The 16,152-nt window shown below is 36.5% G+C and overlaps 1 protein-coding gene across 1 annotated transcript in view; it reads left to right on the top strand.

Moving 5' to 3' along the window:
• KCNJ3 (potassium voltage-gated channel subfamily J member 3) overlaps nucleotides 1-16,152 on the top strand; it is a 153,607-nt gene that overhangs the window by 10,349 nt on the left and 127,106 nt on the right. The window contains exon 2 of the mRNA XM_029934557.1: nucleotides 937-1,153. Coding sequence (XP_029790417.1) covers nucleotides 937-1,153 — 217 coding nt within the window. The remainder of the gene's footprint in view (nucleotides 1-936; nucleotides 1,154-16,152) is intronic.

Below are 16,152 nucleotides of genomic sequence, written 5' to 3'. Positions count from 1 at the left end.
ATGTGATCCTTATAAGGAACAGATATGGAAAATAAAGTGAGGATGAATAGAACAGAAAGAAGCTTACTTTCATGGTTTGCTAATTGTTAATAGTCAGTTTTAATTAATCTTTCAGAGTTTTAGCATGTAAGCAATTTAAGTTTTATGATGATTTCTACTGACACTGAATGCCACCATCTTATGAAAGTTTTGGTAAACTGTGAGTCTACCCAGGATAGATTTTTAATTGCATTTTGATTTAAAAACTTCAGGTTGGCACAATTTTTACACTGTGTTTTAATATTCATAAAATAGAGAACTAAACACTTTAATGCAGTATACTATCAGGAGTTTGAAAGCCTTCGGCTAACAGGATATGCCTTTTCTTTATATTCTGTCAGCTGTTGTGTACATAATATGATAACATCTTCACTTTTATATTAAAGTTTATATCTATTTGTTACCTTTCAAAAGTCCTAGAAAAATTATTGTTTTGCTTTGTAACGATGTAATCAATCTCTTCTTAAATTACGATCAATCTTTTTCAGCTTAAACAAACTCCCTAAGAATTGCTTACTTATTTGCTTTGTGAGAAAAACAAACCTGGCATGCAGTGAGTTATCCTGGAGTGATTGATGTCAAGCAGTAGCCATGTACACTCAGTTCCACAGTTTGTGCTAACAGCCATTGTTGGTCCAGGCATTTCTCCAAAGCTCATGAGTTAGGGAATGGTAATTATAGTAAGTCGTATATTATAAATAATGCATGTATGTTCCCCATGAGCTATGTGGGATTTCGGCCCGTTTGCTAGAACATAGCTGCATAATGATTTGTTTGGATTTTGTTGCAGATGATTGATAGTGCAGAATGTTGGCAATGATGTAAATTACTGTTGGGCTGCCTTGAAAATTTCAGTACAAGTGGTGATTTCTTCTCTTTTTCTGTGTGCTTGTCTAGTCTCGGCAGACACCTGAGGGTGAGTTCCTTCCCCTTGACCAACTTGAACTGGATGTAGGTTTTAGTACAGGGGCCGATCAACTTTTTCTTGTTTCCCCCCTCACAATTTGCCACGTGATCGATGCCAAAAGCCCCTTTTATGACCTATCCCAGCGAAGCATGCAAACTGAACAGTTCGAGATTGTCGTCATCCTAGAAGGCATTGTGGAAACAACTGGTGAGTAAAAACATGGATATGTCATCAAGTTTCTTTATTCCATAATTACATTATGTTACACGCACGAACTCTGTCATGAATTGGTCAGAATGTCTCAGTTCATGATAATGAAAGTAATGCCTTGTCTCTTATTTGTTTCGTAATATTAAGTTGATACCACTTTGAAAATGAAGATTACTGTTATGATGATTGCATGTGTAATGATAACTCAGGAATACCACAAAGAAAAGGAAACAGATGACTCCTAGAAATGATTATGATATCCTAGTTTAATTGCAAACTTGAATTTCCTATAATCATATTTTTTCTTTAAAGATTTAAGGTTAAAATAAATTCAAGGTAATTAGTGAGCTGCCTAAATGCAGCATGCATATTCTTGCCTTGGGGATGGTGATTCGGGTGTCATTGGTAGAGCTTTGATATGCTACTATGTGCAGCCTCAGTGGAAAATTCCGTGTGTGTGTCTGTGCTAAAGCAGCATTTTAATTTCAAAGTGGGTCAGTAGATTTCCTCAGCTGAACCTTGACCAAAAAAAAAATGTTAAAAGAGGTTTTTCTTCTTTTTCTGCTTCGGTATAGCTCTGTCCTGTATGTCATTCCTTAAGATGCACTTTAATGTTGGTGTGTCCCAGATAGTCACAGTTTGCTGCGTTGTGAGGACAGTAAGGTTACAAAGGAAAGAAACAAGAAATCGGAGCACATTATTTGGGGTCTGAGTATTGCCCAGTTGATTTGGAACCTCCTCAATGCCTGAGACCAATATAATATCTACACGTGCACATGCACACACATAGAATGCATATATACATGTATGAGTGTGTATCTTGAATTTTTTACCCTTTCTACAAGTAATAAAATAGCAAGAAATATTTTAGCTTTGAATTTTTTCTAGTAATATCATTTTCCATCTTAAAATGCTAATTATGTATAAACTATAGGGAATTTTGAAAGGAACATAGGCAGTACATGGACACATTCAAGCTTTATACTAAGATTGGAAGTGTTACATAATGAAAAAAATTTCCCATCCTGGTAAAAAGTTTTATCCAAGGATTAAGGGAAGGCAGGCCCTTATAATCTTTGTACACTTGTCACAGACCACTGTTTCAGTTTTAGGCAAGATACTTAATCTCTATAAACTTCTTTTTTCCTCCATCCAGTAAGAATGATGTAGTAACCAGCCTAGAGCTGCGTGTTGTATTGTTATTGTTTTATTATTATTAGTGCGTCAGTTTAAAAATTAAGATTTTTAAGGACAGTGAGTAAAGACTTCACTCATCAATCTATATCTGGAATTTGATTTCCATGGACTATTTTGTAGTTTATATCCTCCAAGTCTGTTTTTAACTTAAAATTGAAGTGATGTCCTGGTATATTTTGAATTTACCATATATTGATACATAATGAAATCAATTTACAAAAATTTTTATTTCAATAAATTATATTTTCATTTTGATTTTTATGATATTTCACCTATTGAACTAATAATATATTCTTAGAACTTAAACAGCAGTTGTGATTTTTATTGATTTATGTCTTATAGGATATGGCTCTATCTTTGACACATCTGTTTACTAGTTACTTATTGTTATTCTAATAATCACTGACATGAGTGAAGTTTCTGTTTCACTTGACAGTCTTTGAAATTTTTCAGTAGGACAGACAGTTGATTGATTGATCGATCCATTCATTCATCCATTTTTTCCTGTTTATCTCTAGTTTGTGTTTCTTAAGAATGAGAAAAATTTTCTACAAAATCATGGTATAATTAAAAAATAGGAAATTTAACAATGATAGAGTGCTACCATTTAGTTCAGAGTCCATGTTCAAATTTCATCCGTTCTAGTAATTTCCTGCATAGCTGTCCACCCACCTCCCTCCAACATCAGTTTAAGGATTTTGCCCTTTGTTTGTTCACTTGTTTTCTTAGTCTCAAGATGGAATACTTCTTCAACCTTACTTTGTCTTCTCGTCCTTGACATACTGGAGGAGTAAAGGCCAGGTGTTTTTGTAGGACGTCTCTCCATGTGGATTAGAGGTTTCCTTGTTCTTGAATCTTTTGATTTTTGGCTTCCACATGGGCATGTTAAGAGAATACTAAAGTGGGTTGTTTTGAAAATATACCTGTGTATTAGCTGATTTGTCTTCATCAGATTTCAGAGGAATTTGTTAATAAATAATGTCCTACATAAGGTCATTACGAGTTTTGTACATTAAAGTATTCATTAAGACTGCAGATTTTAACATTTCCTACCCCCTGTTTTTAGTTTGCTTATTTTGTTTTTCTTTTCTTTTTTTTTTTTTTTTGTAACTATGAACCAGCAGAGAATACTTTCCATAGAATGTGTGAAAACCTGACTAGAGACTGAATTTCTTATTTTGAGTATTTTGAGATTGCCATTTATGGAGAAGAGATTAAGATCTGCTTCTTCTTAACCTTTGAATTAAGCATGTTTCTAGATCTAATATAGCAAGACAAATAGTAAAAACATTACTCATAACTTACAGAGTTGTTTCGTGGAAAATTTATCTGACGTTTTGTTTGTGTATATGCCCTAATTAAATCCCACACTGTTCAAATTCTGTAAAATCTGTCTATATTTCCAGACCTGAGGCTAGTAAAAATAACATAAACATTCTTATGTCCTTTTGACCACTTATATCTTCACTGAGATGTATGTAGATTCATCTTCAAGGATGTTTCTTCCTTTGTCCTTGCATTCATAATCAAGTTTACTTATATTATTTATTGCTTAGAATAAGATAGATATGATATTTTGGGATGTTTTGGGACAGGAGCAATATCATTTTTACCTCTCATGGTCTTTGGTTCAAAGTCTCATGAGTTAACCATATACTCAGTGTTGCTTTCCAACATGTTTAGCATTAAAATACTAAGTACCTACCATTCATTCATTCATCAAAAAAAAAAAATTGAATGTATATTGTGTGCCTGCTAGTATTTGAAATGCTGGCCATATGGTGGTGGCCAGGACTGGCAGAATCCCTCTTTCCTCATGGGGGTCATACTCTAAGTGGAGGAGGCAGATGGCAAGGCAAGAAAAATAAGCAAGATGTTACCAGGTAAAATGTGTCAGGAATAAAGGCCAATACAAAGCCAGGTGGTGGGATAAAGGGTGCATCTTGGGGTTGACAGAAGAGTTGTCTGAGATGACACCTAAGGAGAGGCCTGACTGTCAACAAGGTCCTGCTAGGCCTGTCTGGAGGATCAGCATGGCAGGCAAGGGTCCTAAGTTGGGAATCAGCTTGAATTACTCCAGAAACTGAAGGAAGGCAGAGGTGGGTGGAGCAGAGTGAACAACGTGGGAGTAGAGTGAGAGGTTGGAGAGCTGGAGGGGCCACCTCTGCCCTACACATCGGTGTGTTGTACCAATGGGAAGTGTTAGGATGTGATTGAAAAGCAAAGGGTGTACTTATATGGCAGAGGGATAATTTAGTATCCTCAAACTGTGTGTAATAAACAAAATTCCCCTTTTTTCCGGTAGGTGGTTTTGTAGTTTAAAAATAGTAACCCTAGGGCATCTGGGTGGCTCAGTCGGTTGAGCGTCCAGCTCTAGATTTTGGCTCAGGTCATGATCTCACAGTTTGTGAGTTTGAGTCCCACATAGGGCTCTGCACTGACAGTGTGGAGCCTGTTTGATATTCTCTTTCTCTCCCTCTCTCTCTCTGCCCCTCCCCTGATCATGCTCTCTCTCTCTCAAGATAAATAAGATTTGATTTTTTTTAAATGAGTGACCCTGATATCTTAGAAATGCATAAAAGTTTATACAGTTACCACTTTTTTTTGTGTTAGTGGTCTCCAGCCCTCCTTCCCCAGCTTGCATGGGTACTTGTGCGTGCATGCGCGCGCACACACACACACACACACACACACACACACACACACAGTTGCTCACTTCATAGCAGTCTTCTGGTAAAAGTCCTCTGGTCTCATTTAGGTTTTGCTTCTTCCCATTCCTGTAGTCTGAGCAGGAGTGATGGTGGTGGTGGTGGGAAATGAGAATCTTTCTAATTTCCTTGAAAGTTTTAGCTTTCGGCTCAGAACTCTCAATAATTACTTTCCCCACTTCCTTGGAAGTACCCCTCAGTGATTAGACTCGGGCATTGTTGCCGTCCTTGCTACAAATGGGTTGGAATTTCACTCCCAATGAGGAGCCTGAGATTTGCCTCTTCATTAATAACCTTTGCTTCTTTGCTAGTCCAGCCAGTTCCTAAGACCTGTGTTACCTCTCACTCTTGCTCCCTCTGCTTCTTTCCCAGGAGAGAGAGCACTGCTAGAGGCAAACAGCATTGCAGATTTGGCTCATTAGAACTGGATGCTTTCAAACTTCAATCTGCTCTCTGCTGCTATTTGGCAGTCTTTTTAATTGTCTTTTCTGTACTCCCAGGCGCTCTCCCTGTGGGAGCTATTTTAGACCTTTTCTCTCTCTCCGTGCCCCCAGTCCCAGCTGTCCTCTCCTTTCCTTGGCATATCGTCTCCACCTATTCTATCAAAAAGAACGTGATGCTTCAGTTTTTATACATTTTTTTACTCTCCTTATCCTTTTCTCATAATTACCTTCTCTTTCTGGGTGTCTGTGGGGAAAACTGTCCTTATTCTTCTCTAAAACCATCTCCTTTATAACTAGTTCTGTTCTCCACCACCCGTGACTCAACTTCCTTTATTTAACATACTTAATACCTCCATATCCCATTGACTGCATTTGCTCTCAGACACTTCAAGGACTTTAAAAAAAATACAAAACCCAATATTTGTCCCTTTATAGTCCTAGTTCTTCCCTGGATTCAAGGGCATCACATTCTCCCTCTATTTTTCTGCTTCTTCTAATCTATACTGTCCAGTTGTTCTTATACCCTGCCTCACTGCCTCCTCTTTCCTGTAAATGTAAACCTCTGCCATTGCCTTCTTTCTTTTGGAATCTAGATACTCACCTTTTATTTACTTGTCTTGTCTTTTCTTTTTCTTACATGGGTTTACAAAATAATCACAAATCCACTATTCCTTTTATCCTTAGCTATGAGAACTCTTACCACCTATGGTTCTATAGTTATTGTTAATTTCTAGGGCATTTTCTTTACGTGGATGCCACTGTTTTTTGTTTCGTTTTGTTTAAAATTTTTTTTTCATGTTTTATTTATTTTTGAGAGACAGAGAGATAGTGTGAGCAGGGGAGGGTCAGAGAGAGAGGGAGACACAGAATCAGAAGACAGGCTCCAGGCTTTGAGCTGCCAGCACAGAGCCTGATGTGGGGCCTGAACCCATGAACCGTGAGATCATTACCTGAGCTGAAGTCGGTTGTCCAACCAACTGAGCCACCCAGGTGCCCAATCCACTGTTTCTTTTAATATTTATTTATTTATTTATTTATTTATTTTGAGAGTGAGAGAGCAAGCGAGCGAGCATGAGCAGTTCAGGGGTGGAGGGGAGAAAGAGAGAAAAATCCCAAGCAGTCTCTGAGTCCAGTACAGGGCTTGAACTCATAACTCATATACCAAGAAATCATGACCTGAAATGAAATCAAGAGTTGGACGCTTAACAGACTGAGCCACCCAGGCACCCCTGGAGGCCACTGTTTTAATCCAGAGTCAACTTGTGAGAATACCAGGTCTTCGTCTTATATTCAAATTAAGTATCCTCATTTGGAAAGTTTGTCACTATTATTAGTGTTTACAGTTTTATTCAGACTCCCTACCTCTTTCCCTTTTTATATCTGATTGTTCACTCCACAAGTTCCTATTGAACAACTGTTATAGGCTAAACACTATGTCAACACTAGAGGACACATTAGTTAACAACAACAACAACAACAACAACAACAACAACACAATTTCCTGGCCCAGAGGATGCATATATATTCTTATGTAGGAAACAGAAAACAAAATGAAGTGCTTCATCTAGGATGTTGAAAGCATTCAGTGCTACGGAAAAAATAATGTAAGGCAAGAGGGACTGGGAGCATAGGGAAATCAGGGTGGTGTAATGAGAAGGTGACATTTGAGCCTAAACACTGGATCTTAAGTAGAACTAATGCCTGGGAGAAGGGCATTCCTGGGAGAGGTATCAGAAAAGCCTCCAGAAGAGTAGGGTGCTTGCTGTCCCTCTTTCTTACTGATGTTTCTCAATTCAATTCTTCTTGAAGCCCATATAGTAATATTTCCGAATCACAGAGGTTGTCTCAGGAGTGGACTTAGGATCCCTGTGTACATGAAGATCACCCACTAGTGCCCAGTAAATTTGCTTACAACACTACTTTCATGGTATATCTGTGCTCAGAACCCCAGTGACTACCATCTCAAAATGCATGTATTTCTTCCTGAGAAAATGAGCCTGCCCCTCTTACTGTAAAGTGCATACACTGATGCTCACTCTTTTTGTTTTAAATTTTCTTAAATGTTTATTTTTGAGAGACAGAACTCAAGGAGGGTCGGGGAGAGAGAGAGGGAGACACAGAAGTCAAAGCAGGCTCTAGGCTCTGAGCCGTCAGCACAGATCCCCATGCAGGGCTCAGACTCACAGACTATGAAATCATGACCTGAGCTGAAGTCAGATGCTTAACTGACTGAGCCACCCAGGTGCCCCCACTGATGCTCACTCTTGACACCCGTGTCTGCAATAATACCATTTTCACTACCATATTTATTCAGTCTTCCCTGTCTGTGTGTTTTTTAGTCTATATTTTTCTTTAATAATTCATTGCAGAAATCTGTTTTTATTATGAAAGGGCTATTAAACACTTGCTCATTATAGAACAATTAAAAACCACAAATATGCAAAATAAACATGTTACTCCTAATTTCAACTATTATACTGTTCCTGTTACCATATTGGTCATTAACCTTTCAGATGTATGCATTCGGGTCTATTGTTATTATGCTACATGTGCCGTGTTATAACTTATTTTATTGTATAATATTAACGCCTTTAAAATCAAATTATAATTCTACACCACTAGTTTTAATGCTTTTATTGCATTATAATCTATGCCATCTTCTAGTCTGGGACTTTTAGGCATTTTCTTTTAGTAATGTAAATATTTTATAGTCCAGGGTTTTGATTAATTTAACACCAATGTCCAATGTCATATAAATTCCTAGAGATGGATTCTTGGGTAAAGAGGCATATAAATCTGTTGTTTTTAAATGTGGGTCAAGATTGCTATCCAGAAAAGTGTTAACAATTTACAATTGTGTATGAAGGTGCCCATTTCCTCATACCCTTGCCAACAATGGATATTATAATTTTTTTTGCCAATTTGACATAATTTTGTTCTTTTTGATTACTAGTTTTATTTCATGAATTCTTAGTTAATATTTATCATTTGCCTGCATTTCCTTTCGTGCCTAAGTTATTGGCAAAATTAGCACATTATTATGAGAAACTATGTCCCTAGTAGTCTGTATATTATTACAAATATATTTTCTTTATGCAATATACATGTATAATTCTCCACATTCATCACTTATGTACTTTATTAAATCTACAGATAAACTGTAAATTTCTAAGATTGATTGAGGGCTCTCTTTTATGGCTATTTATTTTGTATTTTGTAGATCCAAGTAAAGATTTCTGATCTGTTTGTTACTTTTTAAATTTTTTAATGTTTTATTTATTTTTGAGAGAGATAGAGAGAGAGGGAGAAAGCGTGAGCAGGGGAGGGTCTGAGAGAGAGGGAGACACAGAATCTAAAGACAGGCTCCAGGCTCCGAGCTAGCTGTCAGCACAGAGCCCGATGTGGGACTTGAACCCAGGAACCGTGATATCATGACCTGAGGTGAAGCCAGATGCTAAACAACTGAGTCACTCAGGTGCCCCTGTTTGTTATTTTTCACTGATTTTAATAGAGTTTCTCTCTTTATATAAACTTGCTTTCTGAGTTACAAATTGTTTCTTCTAGGAAATCAGTCAATACATGCCTGTTGATTATCCATGTTATATTAAGTGTAAGACAGTATAGAAATGATTAAGGAGGAAGCCCACATCCACAGGGAGAAAGAAATTGAGTGACATTGAATATTAACTATACGTAGAGAGATATACAGTTATATATATATAGTAGGGGCCTAGAACAGTGATCGCTGATGTATTTGTTCCTAAGGAGGTCTGAGAAGACACCCGCACCCTCATCCCGCCAGAGGACATGGCATGAGTTGAGACAGGAAGGGGAAGCAGATGGTCATCAGGAGGGTAAAGAGAGCTGTGTACTCTGGCCAGAGGGACAGTGAGTAAGGCTTCATTTTGTCAGAGGAGTCAAATAATTTGGTGTGGTCTGAGTATAGAATAGGTGGAGGGAAACTGGCTGGAGATGAACCTCTCACTGAGTCATAGTTTGGACCTAATTCTGCAGGCAATAAATCCCTTGAAAGATTTTAAGCAGTAGAATGCCGTGGCCATATTTGCATGATTGAAAGGTCCCTGTGGTTGCAGGTGGAGGATGGATTGAATGGGGCTGAGACCGGAGACAGACCAGTTATTAGGCTGTTACAGTAGGCCAGACCAGAGGTAATTAGGTCCTGCGTGAAATTGTCTGGCTCAGGCAACTATGTGACTGCTGAAAATAATGAAAAAGGCTTCTGCTTTCGAAGCTGTTAGTTGTGATTAGACAGGAATGGGGAAAAGGGCCCCAGGATCCTTCCTACTGAAGTTCTGCAGGCTACTTAGAAACTGAAGCACACAAAGAAACAAAAAGATAAATGGCGGAAGATAGATAAAACAGCTCACAGTATGATGTTTTCTAATGAATAAATCACAGAGCAGAAGTTCAACTTTGAATAATTGAGATGTGCCTATAATTTTCCTCTACGAATGATTGTACTTTCTTTAGCTTTATTAATTGTAATTAATCATGACTCCTCAGTGATCTGTCAGAAAATAGTGATCAGCAGCTCCCCTAGTCGGAATTGTAAATGAGCTAGGGCTCTTCTGACCATTGGAAATTTTGTTTATCCGTCCTCAGTGCAGGCTTTAAATCATTAGCACTGAACTCATAACCTGTCGTAGTCAAGATCTAAATCAAGGGGTAACCTGTTTAACTCTTTGCTTTTCCTGTTCCTGCCCAGATTACTGTTACCTTTGAAAGTAATCATTGGTGTTTCAGAAGACTTTCTACCTTATCAGCTTAAAGTCCAGGACATATGGATCTGTATATATTGGAAATCTCAAACTGCACTCCTTGTAGTAACTTCTAGATTATATATTTGTTATGTATGTATTGCTTCTTAGTTGTGATTTTGTTTTCTTTTGCAGAGCCCCTTTTTCAATAATTTGTTGAGTCAAAAATAAAGCTCGAATTTTAGGGTACCTTTTTTTAATTTAAAGCCTTAACTTTCATGGGAAATTCCTAAATAATATCCTACTTTAACATTTTCTTTTGATAGACCATTGTAGGCATTTTTCATGCCCTTTACAAATTTAATGCCTAAATATTGAAGTATGAAATATGGGTAACCAACCGTCTTGGTTGGCCTATGACTGAAAGGTTTCTGAGGCATGGGGCTTTCAGTGCTAAAACTGAATCCTGAGCAAAATGGGATATTTGGTCAAAATAGTGGACTGGGTCTTTTCAAACTCATGATTGGAGTTACTCCTCCATTTTCCTTACTTCACCTTTCTCAGCTTTGGAGTCCCCAAAATACTTAGAAAGAGTATTTTCATATGTTATTTTCTCTTAGTTCCATTGCTATATTTAATAGAATATTTAATTAATATAACCCTAGCATGTTAAGATGGACTTTTCTCTGTTGCCTTGTAGGAGGTTGTTCTGGGTAAAATTATTGGAAGTGAGGTGGTTTCAGGAGGGTGACACTATATTTGTCACAATATTGCCTATGGCCAATATGAATAAAATAAGTCAGCAAACTTTATACATAATCTAGCTACCTGTTAAATATAGGCACAGGAGAATTGTTATTGGGTAAAGCAGTTTGGGGTAAGATGAAGCATAGTCCAGTGACAGGGAACTTCACGGTATAGGCATTCTCAGAAATTTTCAGCATAAAGTTTTGGGACCAACTGTGTTGAGACCCCATGGTATACTTATTAAAATACAGACTTCTGGGCTTTTACCTAGATTTACAGTGTTATAGTGTCTGCTGTTTGTGGTTCAGGAAATTTACATTTTTAATAAGCACCCGGGTTATTCTTATTAAGAACATTACATTTGATACTGCCTCAATCCGGCGAGCAGGAAAGCCACTTGGATTTATTGAATTAACTACTCAACTGCAGTATCTTGGCCTCATCTACCACATTGGCATGTTATAAAAATGAAAGGCACCATGACTCTTTATATTTCCAAAGTCTTCAGAGATCAATGCTTTGTGTCAATGCAATCTGTGCTAATCAATGTGGCCAAATGCAAATTAATATGGGTAGAAAAACAGTGAAAATCAGGAGTATGAATTAAAATGCTTTGCTATTCATCATCACAACCGAGAACAAGATGTGATAGCTATTGTGGAACATTGTGTGAAGATGTACTATAAATGCCGAGCAAGGATGTTAGTGCCACTCACTGATGGAGAGAATTCTGATCATTGAAATTGTAACACATGCATTAGACCAGAACACTGTCTGTAGTTATTTAGTTTTTCATAGGACAGAATGTCATTATGCTTCCTATGAAGTTCAAAAGAACAATTTCACAATTGTATACCAACACTGGCTATTAGTCTTTGAAGCCAAACTATTTGAAGAATTTTTTGGGTTAAATTCTTTGGAGATTACAGAGCTTCAGTATAAACATATATATATATACTTTTTAATAAAAAATGATAATGAATAAAAGTTGAGATCCAGATAGACTAAGGTTATTTGGACAAATAAGGATAGTAGGCCCAATTTGACGTTACTTCATTTTGATTAGTTATTTGTTATTTGCATGCCCTGGGCTCTGTCTGAAACGGAGCTAAGATCATTGGCTCATTCAGCTCAGGAGAGCTTAGAAAACTGAAATTCAAGTGCAGAGTCATTGCTACTATTGTTATTATTGTTGTTGAAAATGTTGAATGAGGTAAAAATAATATGAAGTTATTGTATAAACTGTGGTATTTTAATATCTGTTAATGATGATAGTAGAGTGCCATTACAAAATTGAGAAGGTCCTATCATGGAGCAAAAGAGGAAGGAAGAAAATAATTCTGTTGTTGTCCAAGGGTGGCTTACCCTTGGAATATAACCTTAATTGTGTTGATTATGTATGGGGTGTATTTGTTGAACCTCCTGTGCCAAAAATATACTCATAAGGCTGAGAATAGCTCATGATCTATTCCTCCTGCCCAGTTCAGAAAAGAGTGATGTCTAGACCATTTCAGAGAGATAATTACATCTTAGAGGGTTTTGGAGAAGGAGCATCTTAGTCTCCCTTAAATTGCCGTCAAGCATTTTTTGTATTAAAAATTAATTTTTAATATAAGTGCTTTATTTTGGTTAATTTATTTTTATTTTAGATTTTTCCTGTCATTTAAGATAGCAAGTGCCCTACCGTTAGTTTTCAGAGTCATCTGTAGTCACAGGCAGTACCCACTCTGTGCTACACCTCAACATTCAGATCCAGGTAAAATCTGATTCCTCAGGAGGACGGATTTCTTCCAAATACACATAATGTAAAGAAGATAAGTTTGGGAAGGGAAGAGAGGCATGGTGCGCTGATGACTAGAGAAAGTTTGGACCTTATGAACTGAATGTATGTCTGTTTGTGTATGAGCTCTTAACATTTTTTTTTTAGTACTTTTTCTGTGCTAAGGGTTTACTTTCTGACTCATGCTCCTGATTCAGCAGTTTCCCAGAAATGGCTCCAATCCTTCCATATTTGGCAGCACTACTTAGAAAATGTAGAGAGAAAATGATGTAGCCTCTTTGTATATGTGTATTTATTCAGATTAGCATTATCGGTTCCAAAAATGTCTTAACATGTGTTATCTGTTTCTTCCTGGTTTTGCTTTGCTCTACATTTCTCCCAGTGGCCTTTTTTTCAAATATGCTTCATTACTCTTCATTTTCATTTTTATACATGAAATGCACAGCTTTCTCAAGCTTCTATGGCTTATTCTCTTCATTTACTTAAGAATTTAATATGGTATAGCCTCTAAATTGTAGAATGGCAGTGCCCCACAGTAGTCCTTTATAATCAGGTCTAGGCATCTTAAATTTTTAAGGCTAACTGGCTGAAATTGGGGGCAGACTCTGTGTTCACTGTGTGCAGTATACTGATGGTCTTTTGTTTTTAATTCAGTTATTGAATAGTGTTTAAATTCATTCTAGTCCAGCTGAATTTTACTTAACTTTAATATATCCAGAATGTACTAAATAAGGCACCTAACTTCTATGGAGTGCCCTCCTATGTTCCAAGTTCTACTAGACCAGTAGTATAGATACCGTTAAAATATTGTTTCTTATTTGAATTGGTCATTTAGTTATATCTGCCTGATATTATGTCTTCCATAGCTTAGAAACCCTTGGTAAAATCTAATATGCCACTTTTAGCTTTGAAGAAGCATATTTCTTCCTTTTCACTAGAAGTCATAATATCATTGGAACCAGAAAGGGTTGAAGGGAAGAAGAAAAGAAACACATTTATGATTTTTGAAACAACTGTCATATAATTGAATAGTAGAATTTAAATGCTAGAAACTATAAAGATAATATGCCTCTTAGTGATAATCGAGTTACAACCTTCCGTTTTAGGCAAGTGGAAATCATGATTCAGTGAGGTAAAACGACTTGCTTATCTTTTCAGAAGCAGTTGGTGGGACAGCTTGGAATATGCTTTTGTGTTTGACTCTTATTCTGGCATTCTCATTACCAACAATGATTCCGTTATTTAAATGCATTTCTTCTCTAATTTAACATAATTCATAATGATAGAGACTTTATTTTTTTTTAAGACATATCAAGGATTTTCTATTCCTGGGATCTAAGTTTTAGATCACATCAGCTACTTGTCTAACTGAGCAAAAAGGGAAGGCAAGCAAGAGATTTATGCTTTATAAATAGGTCTAGTCTTGAAGAGCATTGCCAAGTCCTTTTTTAGGCAAATACAATGAGAAAGAGAAACTGTGTTTCAGGTCCTGAATGATGTTCTCAGGGTTAAATAAGACAGAGTACATATGGGGTAATGGGAAAAAAGAGTTTCCAGAGATGGTAATAGAAAAGTAAAGACTAGAAAATGTAGCATTTTTAAGTTATTTATATGTTTGTACTTAATTGTTGTGAATAACTGGGAGCCACACATGGCTTTTAAGCAGGAAAGCGTGACATGATCACAACTGTGCTTTAGGAAAAATAATCACTCTGGCTGACCATGGAGAAAGTAGTAAATGGGGCAGAATCAGAGGTTGGTAGATCATTTAGGGTGCTATAGCAGTAATTTAGATGAGAAGTAGTAATCTGTTGCTAATGGCAGTTTATAGAAGCATCCCCCTTTGGCTAGATTATTGAGGAAGATTTGTTGAAAACATGAAGTATATAAAAATTTCATGTTGCTCTTGATGAAGTTTGATGCCTGAAGATGAAGGAGAAGGTTTATGATGAAACAGTATCTTGGGATGTGACTTGGGATGTGATGATGCAGGGACCATGTAGCAGATGACCTTCTAAATTCATACTTGGACTGAAGGGTGCAATGTTTGAAGTCTGAGTAAAAGGTATGGCCAGGAGGATATTGAGAGAAGATTGTGGATGTGACCTAGAGTGTCAGGACTTTAGTTTACCAAACAGAAAAGAAGGGAGCACAGATTTTTGAGCAGATGATCAAAAACGGCAATGAGATTTATACTTAGGGACTCCAGAGTATAATGCATAAGATAAATAATATTGGATGTAAAATTGTCTTTCTCATTTCATGTAGCTTTATAAAAACACTTCACATCAGTGTGGTGGTGCGTTTCATATATCAAATGAGATCTGCTGAATTCGTTTTTAACCAAAATTGGTTGCACAGATTTATTCTTTTAAAAAAAATGTAGGTACTTAAAATGAGTTTGTCTTTAATGTGATCTCTCAATGATCCTCCACAGAGTGATATGAAAAATAGATTTAAGTTAAAAGTGGAATTTAAAAGCATTTTATAGAGGAAATTTCTGAAGGTATTTGAATTCATTCAATTTGCATTTATACTCTATAATTTAAATATTAAGTTTGAGACAGTTTTGAATCATGCCTCATTTGTCTTTTAGAGTTCTTTAAGAAACCATATTATGACTCTGTGAAGAAAAAGAGACTCCGAAGTTTGATCCATATTAAAATTAGATGAACACTTTGAATATAAAATGACAAATTTTATAGTTATGTCGATTAGTCTATTAGTGATAATATCCAATTAAAAGATACTATGAACATCTGAAATTACAAAATGTCAGTGTGTGTGTGTACATATGTCTTCTGATAGGCACACTAATGGTTAATCAAGAATGGCTATTATTAGTGTTACTAGTTTGATTTGTGCTGTTATATGAGTGACAATTCAGTAAGTATTGAAAATAGACAAATTCAGCACTGTTTTTGAATAAAATGCATTTCAAATTGATTGGGGGGGGAGGTATAGATAAGTCCATTTCTCCAAGGGCTAAAGGGTTTTCTTTTGATGTGTTATCAAGGTCAGTCTAAGTTGTTACAGGTTTCCTGCTCATGCAGTAGCTTTTACTCTGCCAGCAAATGTGAGAATAGAGCATAACCTGTTGAAAAATGCCTTTTCTGACACATTTCACTTCCTGGAATTATGCTAGCAATTACGTACCACATGAATTGTTTGATTGTTTATGTGTGTTAACTTTGCCATGCTTGCCTGCCACCCTGCCCTTAAATGATATAGTTTCAAATTGGAAAATGAGGATCTTAACCGGTTGCCAGACTAAAATCTGATGTAATGGGTGAAAAAAATTTCTGTATTACTGTTACATTACCCATGTAATGTAAATTTATATTATTTATAAATATAAGTAGAATGTTACTTTTTGAAATGTACATGCATATTTTAGTGCAGG

Source organism: Suricata suricatta, chromosome 3 (assembly GCF_006229205.1).
Source record: "Suricata suricatta isolate VVHF042 chromosome 3, meerkat_22Aug2017_6uvM2_HiC, whole genome shotgun sequence".
Classification (NCBI taxonomy): Eukaryota; Metazoa; Chordata; class Mammalia; order Carnivora; family Herpestidae; genus Suricata; species Suricata suricatta.
The sequence above is the reverse complement of the archived record's forward strand: the minus strand, read 5'-3'. Positions and strand labels throughout refer to the sequence as shown.